Source organism: Echinops telfairi, unplaced genomic scaffold (assembly GCF_000313985.2).
Source record: "Echinops telfairi isolate 266 unplaced genomic scaffold, ASM31398v2 ScPeMD7_7412;HRSCAF=8450, whole genome shotgun sequence".
Lineage (NCBI taxonomy): Eukaryota > Metazoa > Chordata > Mammalia > Afrosoricida > Tenrecidae > Echinops > Echinops telfairi.
Window position 1 is genome coordinate 7,129,752 of NW_022111312.1, and position 19,306 is coordinate 7,149,057.

Sequence of the window (19,306 nt, forward strand, 5' to 3'; positions counted from 1 at the left end):
CTTTCTCAAAAACGGGCAGTGGGAATACCCTATGGTCCAGCAGTCCCTTTACGCAAGAGCCATCCCCCGAGCAGCCGCATGCGCACCCCCGTGTCACAGCACCGTTCTCAGTAGCAAGAAGATGGAACAAGCAGTGGTGCTTGCACAAGGATGGCGACACCGTGAGGGATTTGGAGGACACCATGCAGGGTGAGGGGAGTCCGTCATAAAAAGAAAAGACTGAATGAGATCGTTATACCAAAAAAAAAAACAACCCAGGATAAAGGTTTTTTTAATGCCAATCAAAACAGACTCTGATGGCTCCCAGGGGTGGGAGGGAAGGTAAAGACAGTAGGCCAGGCGGTAGACGGGTGTCCACGAGGGTGAAGGGAGAGAGTATTCGATGAGAAAAAAGAGAGACGAGATGCTGAGAGCCCCAGAAAGGAGACCCCACAGAGCGTGGGAATGACTGCACAGGCTCATCAACATCACACCTAAGCAACTTTGCTGAAGGTCCTTCAAAGTGGCGGCAGCAGTACACTGACAGGGAGCAGCCGGAAATTCGAGCTGGATTCAAAAGAGGGTGGGCGTGGACAGAGAGATAGACACCCTTGCTGACACCGGCAGGTGGATCTGGGCAGAAAGATGTTTACCTGACTTTCCCTGCCTACGCAGCCCTAACCCAACCCGGGGAGCACGGTGGAGGATGAGAACGCCCAGCTCCGCACTGTGTGCAGAGGGTCCCTGAGGAACAGAGCCAAGTCAGGGGTGTTTCAATTCTTCAGCCGGCCCAAGGGAGACACGCGAGCTCAAGACTTCATCTCTGACCCTCCAAAGAGCAACACCAGTCGGGACGGGCTCAGCAGGAGGCCTGGCTTCCATTTGTCACCCCACTCTCGCAGAACCTGTGTGCCCAGGGGCAGCTGTCTGGACAGAAGGGGATACACGGACTGGTTTAAAATCAGGAAAGGTGGTGCCAGGCTGTGTCCTTCCACCGTATTTATTCAATCTGCACACGAACGCTGGTTGCTACAAGACTGGCAGCAGGACCGGAGGCAGCTCATCAACAGCCTGCGCTGCGCAGACAACACAGCCCGGCGTGACCGAAGTGAGGTGGGCTGAACGCACCGGCTGACGAAGATGAGTCACCAGAACCTCACTCCTCAAACACTGATGTTTGAGGTCAGACACGAGACAGGGCAACATGAGATGACCAAGGACCAGGCGTTCTGGCATGCCAGGGTCAAACTCGCCCTAAGCTGAAGTGGCAGGGACAGCTCTGCCTCGTTTCCTGTCATCACCTGTGAAGCGAGGATGGGCGACGGCGGCAGAAGTAATTCTGCCACACCATGAGGGCTGGCCTCGGTTCCACCACCCCCCGCCCCCTGTGGTGGCTGCCTTGATGCTGGTAGGCTGACAGAAAACGCGCCCATTAAGTGGGGCTGAAGGGGGAGACTCACGAGCATTTCCTGAGGCCCCTGTATAAACACTTCAGGCTCTGCCCCACGCTGGCCCTCCCAGGCTCTCTGAGAGCTAGTGGCCGGACAGCAGTTTCCACGAGTGGCCACGCGGGGGCGCCTCTGGTCAGCACAAGCAGGCAATGCCCCCAGTCCCAGGTGTAAGAACCACCAGGCAGCCAGGTTCTCTGTCTCGGGACTGGGAACAGAGCTCATGGCTCGCAGGCACGCACTGGCCCTGGCTGCCAAGGCGACTTGAGTCGCCACAGAACCCGTGTGCTCGCTCGAGGGCCTGAAGCTGCCGGGAGCCGGACTCACCCTGGGCGGCATATCTGCACGAGCCGTCCTCCACCAGGACGTTATAGAAGGGCTGGTGATGGCCGTGAGGCAGGCTGTGGACGTTCATGTTCCGGATCCACTCGTGCCCCATCATGCAGGTGGGGTCCCAGCCGTAGATGACGCAGTTGTAGCCGTACCTGGGGCACCATGAGAGCAAGGACCAGTCAGGGCAAGGACCACGGGCCTTGGCCACGTGACCTGCCTTTACTCCACGCAGGTTCCTTCCCTGGACGGCTCCCTCCCCACCGTCACAAACCCCTCACAACGATCAGGCCCCTGGGGAGGCCAAGGAAGGCCCGCCCGCTCAGACCAGGGTTTCCCAACGTGGGCAATCACACCCTGCACCGGCAGAGTGCCACACTTCATCCTGGGTCACAGGGACAACACAAACGTTTTCTGTCACCGGGAAGGAGTCCCGGCGAGCAGTTTGTTTTACAAAAGGGCGCAGGCAGGCCAAATAAATCTGGAATCTCTGGTTTTGACCAACAGTGAAGGGATAACAACGAGTCATCTGTCTAAAAGGACCAGGGTCCTAGATTGGCCTGACCACCCCCCACCCCCACCCCTAATCAATTCTGACTAGAACAGAGACAGAGATGCACAACCAAAAACTGCACAACTTTCAAAAGAGGACAGACCTTTGTGACAGAAGCTGAGGAAAGGCTGCGTAAAGCAGCCACTCAAATGCTCATCCATGAAGGAGGGAGGCTCCAATCAACATCGTTAAGGCATTAAAGGGCTCTCCCTCTAGCAGGGTGGCGGGAGAAAGAGGAGGCTGTCTGCTCCCCAAATGTGACCTTGGAAACCCTGTCCCACAGGGTCGCTAGGAGTCGGGGCTGACTCAGCAGTAACGAGCTTGGACTACGGGACAATGGGGGAATGAGGCATTTGACACTGTTAAATATAAGGCACGGCTTCTTTTTCTGAAATGTGTTACACAAGCTACACACGGGAGAAAGGCAAAGGCTTTCTACTCCCGGAAGAGCCATAACCTCCGGAACTCACAGGGGCAGTTCTACCCTGCCTGGCCTCGGTGGCAGTGAGCTTGATTTCGATCTGGCTCGGTGTATTAAAAAGAGGATGGGGCTAGAACTAGCTTCCAGTGACCTGACCTCTGGGATCTGCCTACGTTCGTTGTCGAGGCTGACCCGGAGACCTGTGAGGGGGACCGTGGGAACTGCCTCACTGCCCCCATGGCACGACTCTTGTCAGTGTTGGAGAATGCCCCTCATGGACTTGGTGAGAGAGAGCGAGCCCAACTCCAGAGTGAAGCCCTCACCAGCCCCAAAGTGGGAAGAGGCAGACGAGCAGCCAGGAGAGAGGGGAGGACAAGATTGCTGACGGCCGGGCCAGTCAGCACAGGCAGAGAACCTCAACCTCCTCAGGGACCAGGGACACACCCAGACACGGGGGTGCCGAGAGCAAGCCCCTCTGCCTGGCAATGCCCACGTTAGCAGGGACAGTCCCTCTGCAGGCACCAAGCCAGGGTGGCTGAGTAGAGGCTCACTGGGCCTGTCCTGAGGCCCAGCAAGCCTCTGCGCATGACTGGGTTGGACGGGACAGGGGAGGATGAGGACAGCAGAGGAGGAGCGACGGCCCGAGAGGGAAGAGAAACTGTCTGTCTTCAAGCTCGGGAAACCCAAGGGCTCAGGGAGGCCAGCCATTCCTGAACACCAAGAGGGCTGATGCTCGGCTTAGGATTTCCTGAGCGGGGCACACAGTCAGCCCCTCTGAGTGTCCCCGAGGCAACGGATTCCCAGGCAGGGCACGTGCGGCCAGCTCGTGTCGTGGGGTGCTGGCGGGGCTCACTCACCTCTTATGCTTCATGATGAGCCCGATGGAGTAGCACACGTCCCGGTGCTTCTCATCGGAGCGGAGCCTGACCTCCACCCCCACCTCCTCCTTTTTACGCTCAATGTGCTCCAAGGTGTGCTGCACCAGGTAGCCCACCGCCCCGTGCTGCCCGGGGTCCAGGGTCTGGATGTGCTGGAGGATGTCAAGCACCTTCAAGACAAGACAGAAAGACTGCGAGATAATATTGTCACCGGTGCCTTTTCTTTTTCACCGCCTGGGATTCAGGCCTACATAACCTGACCAAGGGGGCCGAGGGCGCTGCACCCAGGCAATCTCCGGGATACCCACACCTTCCCCACTCCCCCGCTGACTCTCCAGGACCCAGGCTCCTTGGCCGCCTCACCACTTCTGACATGGGAAGCAGGCCCAGGGCACCGGAGTCCAGCTGGGGGCAAGGAGGGGCTGGGAAAGGGCCTGGGACACCCGGCTGAGCAGGCAAGGGCTTGGTGCAGGACGGGGATGAGGACCCTACCGGGTTCTGTAATTGTGGGCATGCAGACAGGATCGATACTTGACCTGCCACTCCTGAGCCTGGAAGACGACAAAATGCTACTGTGTTTTCATTCAAGACCAGCAGGACTGTGCTGTCCCTATGCCTCAGGTGCATGGGGAGTCCCCAGGGGGCAGGTGTGCAAGAGTCTTGGGGTCCCAGGTCTGAGCAAAGGATCCCAAACTTGGGAGTCACCAACATTCACTCGATGGCAAAGGGAACAGGCAGTACGGAAGAGTTTGCCTGGAGAAGGGCGTAGGATGAAGAGACGTCTAGAAAGGACCCTGCACCCAGAGTCAGACTTGTTCCGGGGCAGACCCGGCCGCAGTGAGTGTGAGAACCAGACACGGGAAGACACAAAAGGCGCCCACGCGGTCGGGAAAGAGAAGGAAGAAAACAAGACTGGAATTGGCAACAAGGAGAATGGCCTTTATCACCATGGGTCAAGAGCACATCCAGGGGAGGTGCATGAGAACAGGCCAGTGGCCCCAGGTAAGAGTGGGAGGCGCGCAGGGACAATGTGCAAGATTGTCCCCTGGGTGGAGAGCAGTGTGGGGAGGGCCGTCAGGGAGGGTTGTTCACTCCACCCCCACCACCACCCCGGACTTGCGTGCCCCTAGTGCTGGCTACAGGACAGCGGAATCAGGCAGCTGAAGACACAGGAGGGAAGAAAACAGAAGTGGAGACAAGCAGGAGAGTTGGAACCAGTGCACATGGCCGAGGGAGGTGGGCCGGGGAAAAGCAGAGGCCGCCTTCCCAGCCAAATGCAGAAAGCAAGAGAGGAGCACGTGTGGCCCGAGTCGGCGTGGACCGGGCAGCAGGCAGTACAAACAGGTCTGTGCTAGCAGGCAAAAGCCCACTGTGCCAAGGATGGGGTGAGAAGCGGGGCTCTGGTGCCAGGCTGCCTCCGTTGGATGCCTGGCGCCACCATCTATGAACATGAGACCTAGGCAAGGTGGTTAACCTGTGTGTGCTCATGTCGCCGTAGTTTACAGACGATGTTGCAATTCCCTCAGCAACCTAGAGTGCAGCAGACACAGGAATGGGTGATGGGTGCCCCGATCTAAAAGGACAGGTACTAGAATGAAGCAGGACGGACAGACTAGGAAATCCTGGATAGCCGAGCTGTGTGTGCGCAGCACCATGCCAGGGCACCTTCAGCAGAGCCTACTTATCCAGTTGTTTCCCTACTGGGCAGCGCCAATGCCCTAGGAAGACATGCTTTCTAGACAACTTCTCACATCTCCCCTGAAGATGGGGGGAGCCCAGGGATTCTCACACGGCCATTTCCCTCCTCGGAAGCGGCCTCGATCTCTGAAGTGGTGACTCAATGAGCATTTAAATCAGAGCGTGGCTGGGAGTTTTCCCTTCCTCGAGGATGGGGCCACCTGTCTCATCACGTGGGCCGACTGCTCCAGCAACCTCTCCGAGAGCCGGGAGTCCAATTCTCTCACCAGGCTGTGCGCAGCAGACGTGGGGAAGAACAGGCCCCTGGGGGCAGCTAGAGTGGGGGTGGCGATCTGCAGCTGGTCACCTGACCCCGGCTCACCATCTAGCCTGTCAGCGGGGCCACGCAACAAGTGCAGGCATTCACGGGGAGCAGGACGAAAAGGTGAAAGGTTTCAAATGTCCTAAGAAGCCCTGGACCAGTCCAGCCCTGCCCCTGGACGACTGGCTCGAGCACACCTGAGGCTGTGCTGACAAGCATGGCCCTGGAGTGGCTGTCGCTGACCCATTTAAACACTGTGCGTCTTTCTGTGCAGTGTGGGTGCCGGGGGAAAATGCCTCTCTGGGCCTTGAGGCTGTGCGTCTTTCTGTGGAGTGCGGGTGCCGGGGGAAAATGCCTCTCTGGGCCTTGAGGCTGTGTGTCTTTCTGTGGAGTGAGGTGCCGGGGCTACAGCTGCAGGGCTCTGGGTGTTCAGGGGTTGACCTGAATGAGAGCAGGTCCCGGCAGCATCACTCTTTCCCTGTTGAAGTTACTGAAGGAGACAGGAGAAGGTGGGAGTGATGGGCTGAGATGGGGAGGCCGGCGGCCGGGAGTTTATTCCCGGAGTTAACACAAGGCCAGGCCTGGGAGGGGCAGCCACCTCACAAGCTTGTGGCAATCTGATTTCCCTCTCTAAGGCAGGAGCGAAGCAGCAAAGGAGGATAATTACCTTTTCTGGCCAGATCCCCAGGTGGAAGTAGAGCCGGGCCTGCAGGAGCAGCAGCTGCACCTGGTCCGGGTACATTGCCAGGTAGAGGTCCAGGGAGTCCCGCAGGAGCTGGTACGACTGGTCGATGCCTTCCCTGCAGGCAGGAGGGAGTGCGGGCTCAGCGGCATGCTAGTCGGCCCTGACACTCTCTCTGCACTAACCAAGCAGGCCACTGGACTCGCACACTTCCTAACACTCTGTGCAGGAAGCGCCCAGCTCTCCAGGAAAGGGAGCAACAGTGATAAAGATACATCTCGGCCACCACCGCAGGACCACTGATGACACAACAGGAATCCTGATGACAAACCTTCCATGGCAGGCCCCCTCATACGGAACCAGAAAGCTAGGGCATTTCCCACTTTTTTTTTTAATTAGTCATTTTATTGGGGGCTCTCACAAATCTTGTCATTCATAACAATCCATCATTCAATAGTATTAGGCACGTGTACCCACGTTGCCTGCCTCCCTCAGTGATAACAGGCACAAATGATGTCTCCACCAAGGCATCTTGGTGGCTTAAAGAGCTCTTGTGAGTGAGGTCGCCATCCGGTGCTTGCCAAGAAGAGAGACCGGTCCCCCACCCCCCGGTTTGAGGAAAGCCACCCTGTACATCTCAGCCCCAGACAGCGCGATAACCACTGGAAGCAGTTATTTTCCATGGTGGGTGGCTGGCTGGACACCACTCTCCCTCACACCAGCTGTGGTGCCGCATGGCAGGGTGGTCCCTGGACGACCCCCACCCCCACTCCTCACCCTGACAGCAGGGCCGGAGCCCGCACTCACCGCTTCCCAAGGCTCAGCAGGTTCCCCACCATGCGCTGCAGCACCTTCTTGACGTTGACCACCCCGTACAGGGCCGCGGTCACATGCTGCCCAACCAGGTACTCGCACTCCTTCACGGTCAGCTGCTTGCCTTTCCCGAAAGCATCGATGTAGATGTAGTCGAAGATGTCCAGGGCCGCGCTGTGGGAGAATGCAGCCGTTTGTCTCGGAGGAGGCCAACCTGCCCTGCCCATCCTGCTCCCCCCACAGGAAGTGTAAGCCGGAGACGTCAGGGCCACAGCCACGCTTCCATCCAGGCCTCATCTGTGCCTACAGCCCACCCTCTGCTGGGTAAGAAGTGCAGCTCATTGGGTCTGGAGAGACGGCGCTGAGGGGTGCCTACCCAAGCAGCCTTTGGGGAGATTAGTTGAAAACCCAGTGCCAGAAGGGTCAAGTTCAGCTGAGAGGAGGATCGGTCAGGGAGGGGCTACAGAATCTACAAAGCCACAGGTGAGCAGTACGTGACTGGGCCCTGCCGGGCCTGAAGGATACTGCACTTGGGTCTGCAGCTATGCTCAGCTCCACGGGCCCAGCTGTGCCAGAGACCCGCCCCACTCTCCATGAACCTGTGTGGCTGGCTGCGCTGAGTGGGTGTGGGGACAGTCTCGGCATCACCAAGTGGGCTCTCTGAGAGCTGGCAGCCAGAACTGGCTGGGCCGGTGTCGGGGAGAACTGTGCCTGCGCAACGGTTTCCCTTTGATCTTCGGTACGAGGCAAACCGTGACTACATTATCTCACAGAAGCCGGAGAAGTCACCGGCACAGCCCACCTCCACACGGCCTGAGACACGCAGGCAGCCCCCGCAGCGAGGAATGCGCTTCAGCCCTTTCAGGAGCCCACGATAACCAGGAAACAACGCAAAGGCCAAGATTACTTGTGCGTATAACACAAACATTCTGGACGAGTGTGGGCCAATCTAAGACAGGAGGGGTATACGGAAATAACACGATCAGGTAAGATGTGCCCCAAGAAAGGCTAACGAAACATTCAAACAAACAAACAAACCTATTTCAGCACACACAGGGAGAAAAAACCAAGATTGATCACTTCAACCGAGAATTTTTTGGGGGGGGCAAGGTGGGAATCAAACAGTTCTGGTGGGCCCACTGACAGGGATGCCCCCAGGACAAAAGGCAGCTCCAGCATTACCCTCCGAGGGCCACTGTGAACCTGCCTGTTAGTGACACGATTTCACATCAACGTGGATTCTGCACACAACGCTCCGTTGACGTTCGCATCCGGGCACTATGCGTGCCCACGTCTTTCACGTGAGCCTGCTCCATGCGCTCCCTCTCAGCAAAGTGGGGCGGAAGGACGTGCAGCCATTCCCAGCACACTTACCCTTCTGCACCCTGGCACCATCTTAATAAGAAGTGACTTGGGAAGTTGACCGGTTCCAGGGGGACTCCCAGCTGCCGGGCAATGGTCAGATACAGCAAAGACATGCTGATCGGAATTCCTGTTCTTCGGGTCAAAACCTACAGGGGCAAAAAGGCATTCAGTTGCACAGCTACACCAGGCACCCACATCTGTCCAGTGGACACATCTGCCAGGTGTCCTTGGGGCATCTGGCATGATGCTCTACACCAGCAGTTCTCAACCTGTGGGTTGTGACCCCTTTGGGGGTGGAATGACCCTGTCACAGGGATCGCCTAAGACCATCAGAAAACACATTATTTCTGAAGGTCTTAGGAACCAAGACTCTGCTCCTCTATCCGTCTCCAGGCAGGTGCACCCACATGCAGATACACCCATATACGGGTACCCAGTGTGAAGACTGTTACCCATGCTACACCATATTTCAAGACAAGATTTCATTTGTCATTAGAAATAAATATTTCATAATATATAGTTACATATTGTTTTTGTGATGAACCACTATGCTTAATTATGTTCAATTTATAACAATGAAAATGCATCGATGATTCATAACAGTAACAAAATGACAGTGATGAAGTAGCAACAAAAATAATTTTATGGTCGGGGGTCACCACAACATGAGGAACTGTATTAAAGGGTCACGGCATGAGGTAGGTTGAGAACCACTGATCTACACTGAAGAATGTTCTGGGCTGTCTTTGGGAGAAGAGTTTCCACATTTTCCAAACACTGTGGAAAGACTAGTTTTGCTACACACAAATGACTTCGCTCACATTGTCTCTCTTGCCACCAAGTTGATTCTGACTCACTGACCCTATAGGACAGGGTAGAACTGCCCCAGAGACTCCCAAATGGTTACCTCTTTATGGGAGGTGTCTGTTAGTAGCCGAACGTGCACCCCACTATCCCACCTGGGCTCCTCTAAAAATGACATAAAATTCAAAGATCACTGTCTCTTTTAGCTGACGGCACAGTGTCTTCTGCCTCACAGGCTCGGAGCAGGAGGTTCTCCAGTGCATCCTGCTCACGCATGCTGCACACCACACACACGGCCCGTCCCTTCTCAGAGGGCAAGCACCTCCACCCCTCCCACTCCCCAAACACACCAGGCATGGACATTACCTGGTGCATATACAAGTTCAGGGCGTTATAGTAATCCATCCGGTTCCCCTTGAACTTCAGCTGATCATACAGGACGTAGTTGATGGCATCCAGCACCTGACTCTGGAGCTCAATCTCCATGATCATGGAGGACTGGCCTGCAACACAGACGTCTACTCTGAGGACACAAGCACAGGGGCAGCACGCCTGGTGCCCCCACCACCCCGGCGCATAGACACCGCCAACAGGGAAAGGAAGGGAGCACCGAGGTCACCCAGGGAAGGGGGTTACGCCATAAACCGCTTGTTTCTCTGCGGTCACAGGGGTGTCTTTACAACACTTCCCAAAGGGACCCAGTCCACGTGCTTTTTCAAGAAGGCTGGTCCTGAAGCCATTCCACACCTGCCTTGAAGGCCAGACTGGGGTGGCGACTGTTTATGCCCCGCAGGGTTTTGCAGACAAGCTCGACGATGCTGTCGATCTGCGCCTGGATGTCTTTGAGGCTGATGTCGGAGAGAGGGTTGCAGTACTGGTCGATGTACACGGCACCTGGAAACACACACACAGCAAGGCGGGAGGGATACTCATCTACCTGTCCGCTGCTCCGGCCCAGCGCGTCCTGGGCCCCGGCTTTACACCCTCCCGACAGAACCACTTGCATACACCAGAGCCACGTCCCCAAGAAAGGAGCCTCCCCATTGCCTGAGCTGAAAGTAAAAACTCCACCCAATAAGATTCGAGGGCTCCTCGCTTGGTCACACACGCTGTTACAAAGAGAAGTGTAAATGCTATACAGGAAATCCGTTCAAGCAACTCCACGGCAGACAATAACAACAAACAAGGGTTTGGGCACAATCTTAGCTCAGAATGTAACAGACCCGCTAACCCAACTCGCAGAAGCCCAAGTAGCAGTCCCTGCAGGCGTGCCATGGGGCAGAGCTGACCGCTGCGCTGAGTCAGAATGGACTCGATGGCCGTGAGTCTGAGGTTGTGTCGGGGAAGAGACCCACCTTCAAGATACGATTCATAGTCGTCAGGCTGCTGAAGAAAAGCCTTCAGGTTATTTAAGATCTTCTGTTGTCGCAGGTAATAAAGAATCTTCTTGGCATAGTATTTCCAGGTCAAGGCTTTTCTACAGAAGGAAAACAAACATTAACCAACTGTGGTGGTTACATAATTTCACAACAACTTGAAGATACTATCAAACTGCGGGGTGGTATTCAACCTGTCGGTCAGGTCAGCCTGATGGTGCCTCTTTGTGAGCGTGGCCTTCCCAAACGGAGGGACCCCCTCTCTCTGCCTGGACCTTCCTGCTTGCTGGCCACCCCAAGAACAGCTGGGAACCTGGTGATGTTTTCCATGGACCTCGTGCCCACAAGGCTTTGCACACTGGCCGTGATCGCCCTTCACTGCACGGGACGGCGTGAGTCTGAAGAGGGACTTAGGGACTTGATTGGATGTATTCTTGATACAGCATTACTTTTTGATAGAAAGCTTTCTTACACACAGATGAGTGTCAATGAATGTTTCTCTAGTTGACCCCCAGCCTAATACACCAACCACGTAAGAATGAAGAGTTAAAAAATTTAATTTTTTTTTTCTTTTAAATGCTGCACACACTAACGAGTGCACCGAGTGTGACACTGCGTGTTGACAGAAACAGCTCCGGTTCAGGAGCATGCAGTACTGACTATGCCGTAAATGATCCAGGCAAGACTCAGCACTGGGAGGTACCACGCTGTGCTGGCACACCTCCTCTCGCTCAACTGTGCTCCACCGGTTCTGGTTATTTTTGTTTTGGGAACAAATGGAAGGCTTGTGGCAATCCTGCACCGCAGTTAAGTCTACCGGGGCCATTTCCCCAGCAGTGTGAGCTCACTTTGTCTCTGTGTCCCCTTTTGGCCATTCTCCCAGTATTTCACTGTTCCATGCTAGTGCAATACAGCATAGAATCAACGTAACTTTTACAAAATCCCTACACCTCCTCTGACTGACTGCAGCACCTAGGAGGGAACTGGCAGCGGCTCCAGGCTCTCTTCCGACTGATCTGCGTGTAACCTTGGGCGGAGGGTGCATGCTCTCCCACTGCACACAGGTGACGTGATGGGCTGCGAATGGAAAGGTTAAGTCTTTGGCCCCCAGGTGCTCCACGGGAGAAAAATGTGGCAGGCTTGGAAACCCCAGGGGCCAGTCCTATCCTGCCTGGTGGGGTCACGATGAGCCAGAATGGGCAAAGGCCATAGACTTGGCTCGGGACAAGCCGATGAGAGCAGCTGGAGAAGCGAGGGGCATGAGGGCAATGCGGAGCCCGTGCTCTGCCTGCCGCTGCGACTGGTTCCTTGGGGAACTCGGGGCTTCAGCTTTCAGGGGTCATCCATGGTGACCAGTTCCGATTCATCTTCCAGACCAGGTGCTCCCTGCACCCCACTTGGAATATGGGAGCCACCTTAAACCTCCAGAGCAACTCCATTTTTCTAATTAGGCCCCCAAACGGACTAACCCTGGATTCCTTGCTTTCTCTCATAACCCACCTCAGCCTATTAGCCAATCCTGTTAGCTCTACCTTCACAACTTAACCATAATGTGAATGAATGCATCTCACTAGCTGACTGCTATTGCCCTCACCCCAGCTACCACCACCTGTCTGGACTAGCAGTGCCCTCCTAATCCTGACCTCGCCTGCCCTGTGCGCCCACCCCCTCCTCGCCCCCCATCTGTCCTCATGATGGAACCAGCTTGCTCCAGTTGGGCCATTAATGCAGGTCACAGGGCTCTTCTGCTTCCAGTTCCCCAATGGTTGTCCACGTTGGGTGACCTCAAGGCCCCGAATTAATGAAAACCTCTAGGACAGCGGTTCTCAGCCTTCCGAATCCCATGACTCTAATACAGTTCCTCATGTGGTGACCCCCGACCATAAAACTATTTTCATTGCTACTTCATCACTGTCATTTTGCAACTGTGATGAATCGTCATGTGACTATCAGGCAGGATATATTCTCATTGTTACAAATTCAACATAATTAAAGCATAGTGATTCATCACAAAAACAATGTTACAAATAAGTGAAATTTTGTCTTGAAGCATGGTGTAGCATGGGTAACAGTCTTCACGCAGGGTACTGGTATATGTGTGTATCTGCATGTGGGTGCACCTCCCTGGAGACGGAGAAGAGCCGTGTCTCGGTTCCTAAGACCATCCCTTCCTCCTTCACGAGCTGATACTTCTGGGCCCTCGCTACCATTTGCTCCCCCTGGCGGTACAGCAGGACAGATGCTCGTTTCTTCTTTTTCAAAGTGATCATTCAGGTTCCTATTGTCCCCCCAAGGAGATCAATAGATGTTATGGTCTTAAGCATCATAATGAACACAGAGTTCAATTTGATGTGTTTTGGGTCCATTTCTGCTACTGTTTGCACTGACGTTAAACTGGCCCCCCTGGGGCCAGCGAATAGCTCTATGGGGGCTCCTCTTGGACCTTTCTCCCCTTGGACCTTCCTCTACCACCCTGGCTTCTGCTGAGGGGGAGTGGCATCCGAAGCACACACTGGGGCTGTTGGGGACGATCATTTGAACACCGCAAGTGGCTGGCCTTGGGGAACAGACGTGCACTCTCTCTGGAAGTCTGCATTCAGGCGAAGGCTTGCTCCCAGTCAGCTAGGAGGAAGTCCTCTGACGCTTTTCAACACGGGAGGCCGGGTCCCTTGGAGGCCCATGAGTCTTGGCAGAATCTCTGCCTGGGTCAAGGGGTGCGGTCTGCCCTCGGGCCTTCCTTCTTCCCTTACCCCCTTGCTCCTCTCAGAAGATAAAGGATGATGCCGGGCGCACCTCCACCTCTGTTAGGGCTCTCATGACCACAGTCACAAAAGTTCTACCATCTACATCGTGTCTGCTTTCCTTCCTTCGTGCAGTTCAGTCTCTTGAGCCTGGGGTCCCCAGGAGTCAGAAGTGACCAGGCGCACCTGATGGTGACAAAAACAGCACTGCAAGGCGACAAGGACGGCAACGCCAGCAGCCACTGGGGTCTGCCTTCTGGAAGTCAGCTTCTCATCAGCGGCAGTTTTCTCTTTAGCGATTTTTAAAATAGCTTTATTGATTTTGTTACGGGGCCGCTACAGATTATACACGGAGCCCCCCATTCTGTTGCAGAATCTCCATTGTGATAGTTTCATTTATCACACTTAGAAAGTTTTCAGTTTAGAAGGTCTAATCTTAGGACTTTGATTTTTGCATGTGAAGCCAAATTTTCTTCCAGTTGGATATTCAGTCGTGGCTAATACAATTTATTAAATATCCCACCTTCCCCCTCTGAGTTTAAAGTTTATTAAAATCTCTTTTAGTTTGGAACATTTCTGAATCATCCTGACACACAGATGTATTGATTTTTAAATACTGCATTCTCTGGATGACAGGAGCTTTATATCCAAATAGCTAATGATGCAAGCTCTCCACTACTAAGTTGAAAAAAAACTTTTTTTTAAATTTCCCCCTTAACTCCTTTTGAAAATGTATCCCTCTGTCTAAATGTTCAGACATTATTATCCAAGTAAACCAACCACACTTCTTACCCCGCCAAGGGGGGTCCTAATTGCACTGCTAGTTGATTTATGTATTAATTTGGGGACAACGGGCATGTTTAAGTCTTTCCACTCAGGAACATTCTATGTCTTCATGTTTTTCAATAACCTCCTCAGGTCGGCTAAGAAACCTATTACGTGGAGCTTATTACTTAGAAGTGAAACGATTAGGCACATCTCTGTCCACAGAATTGGGGGGTGGCGGGGAGCAAGAGTCCTTCAGTAAGGGAAGGGTCACATTAAATAGGGTGTGGCTGCTGTTCCGCTGGGTCCAACTCACGTGGACTCACATGGACGCCACATTCAACAGGAACCACACACACTGGGTTCTGCGTCATCATTACAGCAATTGTGTTGGAACCCATTGTTGCAGCCACTGGGTCATTCTATCCTTTTCAGAATCTTGCTTTTTTTTTTGCTGAGCCCCCATAGTATGTGGTCATTGACAAACACAAGTTCAGGTCTTACCAATCAATTAAGGGGAGATTTGCAGAAGGGGATGCTGAAGGAGAAAGCGGGAGAGAAGGTATAAAAGGCGTCTATTAAATGATCTTGACTCTGTGGACTCACAGGCCCCCCACCTACATAGGTGCATTTGTCTGTACCAGGAAGAAGACACCCCAGGTAGTTATCGCGGGTCACAAGAGCGTGGGCAAGGTCAAAGCAAATGGAGGGAGTGGGGAGGCAGGACGAACTGGCCTAACAAAGAACAGCCTGCACTGAACACTGGACCCAAACCGGAACCACCCCCAGTTTGTGCATCACCTCAGTGGTGCACTGGAAAGTGCCCACGGGCGAATGTAAAAGGCAGGCTGCCTGGACTTTCAGTGCTGACTGTAGCTCATACTTCGGTTGGTTTCTAGGTAAGCCAACATAGAATCAGGAAAATGACCTGTGCATGTGAACTCACCCCAGGCCTAGAACAGTGCCATGTGTGTGTGGGTCTCTCTCTCTCCCGTACACCCCATGAGCCAGTCCTGAAAACCTGCCACACCTGGTTCAAGAAACACTTCACTTTTAGGTAACATTTTACACTGCTCTGGGTCAAAGTTTACACAGCAAGTCAACCCCTTAGACAACTCCTACACAAACGGATCAATGACATTAGCTACGTTTTTGTGATTGTGTCGTGGCGATCGTGATGGAGTTGAGGCTGCTGCATGCCCCAGGCCCCTCATCTTCTCCTCTTTCCTGGAGCTCCAGGTGGCCCGCTTGGACTTAGCCGGGTGTTTGCCTTTCATTTTGTGCACCACTCTGCTTTTCAGTTAGGGGGTGACCTCGGGGGAGAGGGTGGGTTCAGGGCTTGAAGACCCACACATGCTAAATGGATTCTGATGGCCTCCCATCGCTAGCAACATTTTCAGAACTTAGGGTGCAGGGAAAAACCCATCTTTTTTCAGAGGTAAGCTAAGCTTCGAGGCAGGCCCTCTTCTTGGGGAGCAGGAAATGACTCTTCAGAGCAGGAGAGCATAGGACGTGCGCCAGGGTGTGGGCAACAGTAAAGAGGTTAACAGCTGGGCTCAACCTAGACTGGACAGGGCTCAGAGCCAAAGCTAGATGTCTTTCCTTAATCAAATTCCAGGTGAGGCGATAAGTAGATAAAAGACCCATCCTTGAGCACACGCCTAAGAAATCACTTAAAATATACTAACAGAGATAAAGAGGTAGTTTGGTTGGTGGTGGAAGGTGCCCTGTCCCTCATCGAGGGAAGCCCACTGCCCCTCTCACTCGTGGGGAGCCCCAGAGAACTACTTCACCACCAGGACGTCCACGGTGCCTAAGAGAAGGATTACCACTACCACCCACAGTTCCTACAGGAGCTTTCCTGGTGTGTGGTTTTGTGAGGGGCTGCTATGCTAACCACAGGGTCTGTAGCTGAGAGCCCCCAGCAGCTCTGCAGGAGAGGGACGCGTACAGAGTTAAGAGTTTTGGAAACTCGCGGGGGGCAGTTCTGCCTTGTCCTATAGGGTCTCAGGGAGGCAGGATTGACTCATGGCACTGAGTCTGGTTTGGGGGCAAGGTTCCTAAAGGATTTGATCGCGAATTTAAACAAAAGCCAAATCCAATGCCACTGACTGACTTCCAGAGACCCGATGTACAGTTTCCACGGCTGTAAAGCCTCCTGCGAGCAGTCAGCCGCATCTTCCTTCCAAGGAGTGGATGATGGGCTCAAACGGTCAACTCTGGGGTTAGCCGACAAACGCCTACCCAACAATGCCACCGAAACCCCTTCTGACTGGGAAGAAGGGCAGGATAGCAATTCTCCTTTCTTTCCTGGAGGATTTTTGCAAGGTTTCTTTACATATCAGTTGTCCTCGGTATATTTTACATATATATCTATATCTATCTATCTATCTATCAATATAAGTTTCACAACACGTGGGAAAATGGAAGTGACGGTAATGGGATTTTTCCAGGAATCTTTTGGAAGCCGCCTCAGGCAGCTCTGGCAAGGCCTGAAATCTTGGGAAAAACAGGTCCTGGGGTTCAGGGACACACAAATTTGCTCCAAAAACTAACAGGCAAACAAACAGGGTCCCTGCTAAGGCAGTGGCTTACCTTCCTTCCATATTTAGGATACACACCAGTTCATCCTCAAAAAATATCTCCGGTCCCTCAAGGTTCTCAATGTCACTGAAACCATTACAGGGGACCTAGGAGGAAGACGGAGACAGACAGGCCTCAGCACTCCGCTGTCACTGCGAGCAAACCGAGGGGCGAGCTCTTCTCCAGGGCGGGAAATCGGGTCTCCCACGCCGCCTGGCCCCGCCTACTGTACTCCACCTGGAAAAGGCCAATAACCAGTCCATCTCCTGGTCTCTCACCAACTAGCGATGCTTTCCTACACTGGGATTGCTCAAACTGTTGCCTCAGGGCTCTTTCAGGCGAAGAAAATGAGATTGCTCTGAAAGGGGGACCAGAATGCACAGCCTTTCAAAATGCAAAGCAACGGTCTCAGGCATCCTGTCCTACTCAACTTGGAGGGGAGAATATTTTGTAAATGGAGGAGGTGGGAGAATTGAGCCTTAAGGTCCCCCCTCAGGTCAAAATTCTATCCTACCAAGTTCCTCTTTGAAATTTGCCAGGAGATTCTACCCCGACCTGTGTGCCCGCCTGCTGAGATCTTGAGACCCCAAGGGTCCTGAACCCACAAGCGATCTCCAACCCACAGGGCAATCCTCAGTCTACTCCTGCTCCGTGGTTAACGATGGTGCTAACTGACCAGTATAGAGAAAAAGGTCAGTCGGTTAAAAGAAGGTCGGTGACACCAGTTGGACTAGAAGCTGCGAAGCAGCCGCCCGAGGCTGAGTGCATCCAATGCGTCGGGTGTGAAAACACCCATGCAGGCAATCCCAGTGAAACCGGAACTCAAATTTCAGATAAGAATCAGGCCTTCACCCAGGCCCTGATCTCTCAAAACAGAACTGAACGCTGTCCTTTCTAACACGAGTAGTATATACTTCTACAGGGTTGCTATGCATCAGAACCAACTTAGTGGCTATGGAGTTTATTTTTTATACAGAAGTAGAGATAAGAGACCAGTGTTTTCCAAAGTGGGTGGGCAAGACTGCCCCCTTGTGGGTGCTGGAACAAGGCGGAGAGGCTGCAAAAGCAGATACCTACACTTTTTTGTGGATGATGGGCTGGATGTTGTAAAAAAGTTTTTTATTGCCGGGGGTGGGGGGGTGGTGGCTGAGTAAATTTTTTTTCTGGGAATAAAAGAGGGGAGGGGGAGGGGGGCAGAAGGCAATAAGCCAAATAAGTTTAGTAACCTACACATTAGAGAGTGCCTTAAAAAATTTTTTTTCCAAGAGGGAAGTTCAAATTTCTCTTTCAAATGTGTGAATCCCATGACCTACTAGTAATGAAACTTGAGAAAATAGGAACACGTCTCTATAAACCAGGAGAGTACGATACATCAGACGGGCTGGGCTCTGTGCCTCAGTTCCAAATGGTAACGCATGACGGTGCTACTGTGGGCTAGTTTCCCGAGCTACAAGGAGGTTACGGGCAGGGGTGGCGGGCAGTTGACAGAGAAACTGCCATGAGACATTTTGAGGAGAGGGGGGAAGTACTGCAACAACCACCATGCCTTTAAATAAAAACAGATAATAAAAGGAAGATGGTCTCGTGGGGCAGTAGTTACTGTGATGGAACACAGCTTTTCATCTCCCGGCTACTTCACAAACAAGGGAGTTCGCTCGGGTTGGAATCTGCAGAGGACAGAGCCCTTCTGGGTCCAACAACCGGTAGGGGATGCTCCATCACTGATCGTGAGTCAAATGCACAAAAAACCCCACCAAAACAGAAGACAAACAAAACAGGTTTAAGAGAACTGCCCCACCCCCACTCTCTCTCTGGCTGGCAGGGACAAATGACTTCATGTTGGTGGACAGCAGAAGTACACAATGACCCTGGCGGCTTGGGCGAGCTGAAAGGGGAGCTTATCAAAAAGAACAGGATGCGCCGATTGCTGCAGGCTCAGCACACGGGGGTCGGCGGGCACCAACAGAGCTGGGGCTTAAGTCACATCCTTACGTGCTCGGAAAAGAACCTCTTTGAGAAGGAGGCCACGATCTTCCGCGCCTCTAACCCAGCTTTCTGCCGAACTTTATACTCCTCCAACCAATTGACATAGTCGGTGGGGCTGTAGTGTTTCATAAGGGATGGCCACCTACGAGGAGGAGAGAGAAACACTTTCAAAAGGCAGGGGAAAGGCGGGCGGGAAAGGGGGAGGGTCTTGGTGACAAGGGGGCCCCTGGTGATGGTGGCCCCGATTCAAATCTCTACGCAGGCACCCACTTCGCGGTGTGACCTTGGGGAGGGGAGGCGACGCGACATCGGTGCTGTCTCCGTGGCTAAAAATGGGGGCAACGGTAGCAACAATTCCAACAGCGGGGCCAAGGGCTGATCGTTAACAGGGACCGGGGGACTGCGCCCCGGGAAAGTGCTTCCCACCCATCACCCTGGGAGAACCCGGTCAGCAACGGGTCTCAGTCGTCCCCATCCAAACGTCCCCCACGAATGAAGGTTCTAAAGCAAGAAAAGGGGGAAGTCGCTCCTCCCCAAGGTCATCATCAGCGTGGAAGTGGCAGGGCCGAGATTTTTCACCCCC

General features: G+C 53.6%; 1 protein-coding gene across 1 annotated transcript in view; it reads right to left on the reverse strand.

The window, feature by feature from the left end:
• FBXO21 (F-box protein 21) overlaps positions 1-19,306 on the reverse strand; it is a 26,771-nt gene that overhangs the window by 6,746 nt on the left and 719 nt on the right. The window contains exons 2-11 of the mRNA XM_030887426.2: positions 18,730-18,869; positions 16,750-16,844; positions 10,628-10,749; positions 10,020-10,166; positions 9,639-9,775; positions 8,478-8,614; positions 7,098-7,277; positions 6,276-6,408; positions 3,589-3,779; positions 1,755-1,912 (exon numbers count right to left, since the gene is read on the reverse strand). Of these exons, the coding sequence (XP_030743286.2) occupies positions 1,755-1,912; positions 3,589-3,779; positions 6,276-6,408; positions 7,098-7,277; positions 8,478-8,614; positions 9,639-9,775; positions 10,020-10,166; positions 10,628-10,749; positions 16,750-16,844; positions 18,730-18,869 (1,440 nt within the window). The remainder of the gene's footprint in view (positions 1-1,754; positions 1,913-3,588; positions 3,780-6,275; positions 6,409-7,097; positions 7,278-8,477; positions 8,615-9,638; positions 9,776-10,019; positions 10,167-10,627; positions 10,750-16,749; positions 16,845-18,729; positions 18,870-19,306) is intronic.